The 6,000-nt window shown below is 40.3% G+C and overlaps 1 protein-coding gene across 2 annotated transcripts in view; it reads left to right on the top strand.

Annotated features, from left to right (window-relative positions):
• The window catches only part of med23 (mediator complex subunit 23), a 37,373-nt gene that overhangs the window by 7,717 nt on the left and 23,656 nt on the right, over nt 1-6,000 (top strand). For both annotated transcript variants that reach the window (XM_043219169.1, XM_043219168.1), the window contains 2 exons: nt 4,074-4,274; nt 5,796-5,939. In XM_043219169.1, the coding sequence (XP_043075104.1) occupies nt 4,074-4,274; nt 5,796-5,939 (345 nt within the window). The remainder of the gene's footprint in view (nt 1-4,073; nt 4,275-5,795; nt 5,940-6,000) is intronic.

The raw sequence follows: 6,000 nt of genomic DNA, 5'->3' as shown, positions 1-6,000 counted from the left end.
GTTTTGCGATCATCTACCTCTAAAAATTGACACATGCCTCATTGGACTTAAGAGAAGAAACTGCTGAGCAAGTCATTGTTTTTGCTTTCTTTCCACACAAAAACTCTTCTTGTAGCTTCATGAAAGTACACTGATGTCACAGGGACTGTCCTCACTATGGTCAGAAAGCTCTCAGATTTCATGAAACATATCTGAATTTGTGTTCTGGAGATGAGAGATGACATGAAGGTGAGCAATCAGTAACAGAATTGTAATTGTTAGGTGAACTATCCCCGTAGGTTTGTTTAAAACCACCAGGAGAGTGAGCGAGCAGATCATTAGTGTTTTTGTAGGTCAGCCCATACATTTACATCAAAAGGATTTTTTCCATTGGCTTTTGGATTATTGCAGGAAACAGGGTTTATGGTTCTTACACGTTTAGTCTTCACAAATCAATTCAACCTAAATATATTTTAACGGAACTAAAAAGCTAAATGTCACATCACTTCAACATCATCACCATTAAGACACAGGACTCTCGTTTTATTCAAGAGCGGTGTGCTTTACAAAGATAAGTGAAGCTGTTAAAACAACTAGTGAGTAAATGAATTTACTGTTCAGTGTGACGTTTAATGGTTCTGGCTGTGTCCCATTTAGACACTTGATAGTAACTACCTTTTTTAAGAGAAGTAATGTCAATCACAAGTGGATGTTACTGTCGTTGAGTGAAATGTCAAAAAATCCTGAGAGCTTGTTTGAAAAGTTGTTCACCCAAAAATGAAACTGAACCTTCAGGCCGTCCCAGATTTCTGAAGGCATTAGTGTCTCAGCAATGGATGTTCTGCCGTGAATGGGTGCCGTCAGAATAACAGTCAGGCGGCTGATAAAAACATGGCAATAATGCACAAGTGAACATCTGGAGAAGACAAAAGATGCATTAATAACAAATCCATCATAGAGACGTTCAAGTCGCAATGGATTTGTTGACCGTGTTTGAGTCTTTTAATCAAAACCCCCAGCTGACTTCAGGAACGATGCTGAAATCCTCTTGTCTGTATTTCATGGGCTCTTTAAACGTAATAAACAGACTGTGTGTGAATGTCCACCCGCTGTGTAGACACACCCAGCGCCCCAGCATCGCTGAGAGATCGTCCTGCATGCTCCTTACAGGGAAGCTGCAGCGTATCACATGACCCCCGGGCACCAGGGGGCGGCACTGTCCTGAGAATCAGCCCCGCAAACGCTGATCCGAGTCTGACCGTATGCTGCAGCTTTCCTTGCGATCAGGGCTTCTCGAGCATCTTCACGTCATGCTTTCATGGGTGTGTTTGCTCTGAAGCGTGTCCCATTTGTGTTTGGCCATCTCCTGTGACCGTCGTGAGGCCGTGTTGATATGATCTGTGTGTTCAGTGAATACAGCCGCTCATGTTTATCATGTAGACTGTCTGTAACCGTCCCGGAGTAGCAGGCAACAGGCAAATTTGGTCAATCGTAGAGTATCTGGTTAGACATCAGGAATAAAATGAACTGAAATGGTGTCGCGAAAGATGCAATGGACAAAAAACCTCAAACACAGTCAATTATGCTCTGAGAAATGATGAGAAATCTATGTTTCTTTGATCTTCTTGAATAGATGAGCTTAATCATGAGAACATGCAGTAGGTTTCAGAACTATGGACTTCCTCCTCATTCCAGAAACAAAAATATTATGACTGATCATCCCATGAAGCAGACTGTTTGCAACAGAACGTTTCTTCTGTGGGGTTCCAGGTCATATGGGTTTTCTGGTAACGAGAAAGTGCTGCAAAAGAAGCACTCAACCTGAATATTTATTGTCAGATTGCTTTCTGTGATGTCAGACCTGTGATAAACTCTTATATTAATGATGTGTGACGGATGTAATGGGATGCATGTCTTCAGAAACATTATATATATGAATTAAATCCATGGAATAGTGTAAGTAGACCAATTTCAAGTCTAGGTTTGAACAAGATGCTTTTACATGGTCTTTTAAGGTCATGCAGGACTTAGACATGGATATTTATTGAAAGGTTTACAACCACCACCATGCCTTGCGTGCCAAAAATTACTGAAGCGTCTTTTATTAGATTACTATTCTTAATGTAGAGCACTATTCTTAAAGTAAATAGACAACGGTTTTATGATAATTAATAGAGGACTCCATTTGTTGACATGACATGGGTAATATCATATTCAGCTGGAGTTTTGGAAATGTTGGGACTTTTATTAAATTTGAAAAAATTGAAACTGAAAGAATTTTAAGTCACAATTTATTTACAATAGCACATAGAGAACGTAACAGATGTTTAAACTGATAGTTTTTAATAATTTTCTGCACAGTATGAGCTAATTTAAATTTTGATGCCTGCTACAGATCTCAAATAGTTGTGACAGGAGCATGTTTACCATGGTGCAGCATCTCCTCTTTCCAAACAGTTTGAAGATGTCTGGGAATTGACGTCATGAGTTTTGGTTTTGGTCCATTCTTGTCTGATATAGGTTCCAGCTGCTGAAGAGTTTGTGGTCATCTTTGACGTATTTTTCGTTTCATGATGCTCCTAATGTTCTCTGTGGCTGAAAGATCTGGCCTGCAGCGGGTCAGTTCAGCTCCAGACTCTTCTATGAAGTCATGCCGTAGTAATATCTGCAGGATGTGGTTTAGTATGGTCTTCCTGAAATAGAGGTCCTCCGGAGGGGAGCATACGTTGCTCTAAAAGCTTTATATATCCTTCATCGTTCATAGTGTCTTCCAGAACATGAAGCTGTTCATACAGTATACACTTATACACCTCCATACCATCAGAGATACTGCTTTTAAACTGAACTGATAACACACTGAAGATCTCCTACAACAAGAACGTCTAGTTTGGACTCGTCTGATCATATAACAGTCTCCTCAATCTTTTCACACACTCTTTCCCAGACTGTCCATCTTTACTTCTGACAGAGTCTGCCTCTCTAAGACATCCCTTTTATATCTAATCATGTTACAGACCTTAACTACTTGCTAGATGTTCTCCCAGCTGAATCTTTTCAGCTCTTTGTTGTCTCCGTGCCAACTTTTACTGGAGACCTGGAGCAGGAATCAATTGTGAAATGAGCTCATTTAGTGGATAAAAGTGTAACATTTCTCACTTTAAACATTTGATGTGTTCTCTGTGTTCTAATGTGAACAAAAGTTTGGCTTATATGATTTGAAAGTTTTAATTTTATTCAGATTTTTAAAAAAAAGTCCCAACATTTACAGAATTCAGGCTGTATTATGTTGAGTGTGCATCTTAAATATGAAAACCATCATCTTAAACAACGTGATATAAACATTTGTCTGGATTGACCGATCACAGGCTGTAGTGATTGGTGGATTGGTGTTATGTTCATCTCATCACGACTTTAATGTCTGATAAAGCGGTGTTTGTGAACGCAGTGCTGCTTTGTGTACAGCGCTACAAAAGAGACACCTAGTGGTGAAGAATGAATTTACATTTTCATTCAGACCAACCTGAAAAGACCAACATGTGGTTGGCAGTATGCTAATGTTTTATGTTGAGGCCAACATAAAACGGCTTAGAACTGGTTTAAATGATTCAACTCTTTCTCTTGAGAGACAATAACTTTATACACGGTGCACTTTCTAATTTAAAACTTTCTCTTTTCGTTTGTTTAGAGCTGTTACACACTGCATGAAATGTAGTATTCAAAAATCCATAATAGGAGCACTTTAAACTCTTGTGCTGTTATGAAGCTCATGAAACGTTTGTCTGATATGAGCTTGTTCTGAACGCTGGGAACCCGAATGCTTTAGCACGCTCCTGGCTGCTTTCGGTGCTCGTCGTCTTGGCCTGGCCTGTTCTAGTATTGAGGAGGAAGTCCGATAGGTTCTGATTCCTAAACACCAGAAAATGACATTAAAAGGCCTTCTAGTGTAGTAAAGTCCTTGTGCTGGACTGTCCAGCTTGTTTGATGAACTGAAGAGTGGTGTCTGTCTGGACTCCTGGAGAGTGATTGACAGCTCCAGTTACTGCTTCTGGTCTGTGTAAGAGTGCGTCTCTGTCCGCTGTTCTGTCCTCTCGCAGCACAAGCAGAGGTGTCCGGTCCTGGAGGACCAGCTGGTGGATCTGGTGGTGTACGCCATGGAGCGGTCCGAGACGGAGGAGCAGTTCGACGACGGCGGCACCAGTCAGCTCCTGTGGCAGCACCTCTCCAGCCAGCTCATCTTCTTCGTCCTGTTCCAGTTCGCCAGCTTCCCGCACATGGTGCTGTCGCTCCATCAGAAGGTGCGTTCGCTCGCTAGAAACGAACAGTGAAAATAAGAAAACACAAGCATGCATAAATAAATAATTGCGTGACTCATTTACAGGTGATGAATATATATGTATAGGTATATGGTCTAAAACGTCTCAAACTCCTTAAACAGAAGCAAACCTCTTTCAGTGCGTGTGAACTATATCTTACTGTAAAGCCCTTAATATAAAGCTAGTCTCATGTTTAGAACAAACTGGATTATGCACTTTCCTCACAGCAGCTCACGCCATGTCCTGTGTTATATTATTTTTTTGAAATGTCAGTATTACTTTGTCATTTATCGCTTACAAAAATATCTGGCCAGCCTTATTTGATCACAAAAAATGAAGCACGGTACCAAAAATAGCCACCAGATGACACCCAAGCGCTGCTGAAATTGACTTTCCTATCAACAATGTATACATTTCTAAATATTACTTCTTTAGTTGACAAATATGGAACCCTAAGACACAGACCTTTTTAACAATATTTTTAAGAAAACTTGTTTAATTATAATTATATTGCAATGTAATTAAATAAAATGTCACCACCCACTAGAGGGAGCAGCTGTCTTTTAATGTAATTCTATGGTGTATGATTTAATTAATTTATACTTTGACACATGATGAATTTTCCGTGTTTAAGCGTTCCAATTATTTTCCAATTATATCTCCTTTGATGTAATTATTACAGAATATGTGAGAAAAAGAGCAGAAGCAAATAGTTTTTAATTTAAGCATGTGCAAATGAGGGATTAGTTGAAGTATAAAAATAACTAAAACCTAAAGTCTACTGAAGTCTCCGTTCAAATATTACAATTTGTGTATTGCATTTGCAAATAAAAACAAACTAACAAACAAAAGCTAAAAACTTACTAAAACCCTAACAAAAAAATATATATACATCTATTTTTACACTCACTCTGAGTCAGATAAACTGCTTGTGTAAAATCTTCATGGTGCTTTGAGCTCTTGGCTCTGAAATGCTTCCATTGTGTGGAAAAGCACAGAGTGAACAGTCTTTTTGTGTTCCTCTGCGTAAGACTAGATCTTCCTGAGGTTGATTTGTGTTAATGAGATCATATTTGTGTTAATTGAAGTAGCGGTGTAGCTGCATAATTAATTTCTGCATTGCCAGGTGTTTTTTTTTAATAGGACAGCTTAACAGAAACATAAAGCAACTGGGAGAGTGGAGGTTTGGTCTGTGCTCTTTAGAGAAAGACGTCTCTTAAATGCACATTTCACAGCATCCTCATCCTCATCTTCGCCAGGGAGTTTCCCATCCTGGTACTGGGGGTTATTGGTCCTGTGTGTTATTGTGAGGAGCAGTGCAGGTCACATCCAATTATAAAACGATTTCAAGGACAAGTGCAGCCTGAGTGGTTCTCCACGTGGAGTGCCCTGTTTGGGACACACACACACACACACACACACACACACACACACACACACACACACACACACACACACACACACACACACACGCTTGACTCCGTGTTTCTTCTCTCTGAACAGCTGGCCGGGCGGGGTTTGATCAAAGGCAGGGATCATCTGATGTGGGTGCTCCTGCAGTTCATCTCAGGAAGCATTCAGAAGAACGCTCTGGGTGACTTCCTGCCCGTCATGAAGCTGTTTGACCTGCTGTACCCCGAGAAGGAGGTGAGCGCCCGCACCGCACGAAAGAGCACAAAGCTTCATCAATTCATAATGTGTCCAGGTC

This window comes from Puntigrus tetrazona, chromosome 20, assembly GCF_018831695.1.
Source record: "Puntigrus tetrazona isolate hp1 chromosome 20, ASM1883169v1, whole genome shotgun sequence".
Classification (NCBI taxonomy): Eukaryota; Metazoa; Chordata; class Actinopteri; order Cypriniformes; family Cyprinidae; genus Puntigrus; species Puntigrus tetrazona.
This window is presented reverse-complemented; position numbering and strand designations above follow the sequence as displayed.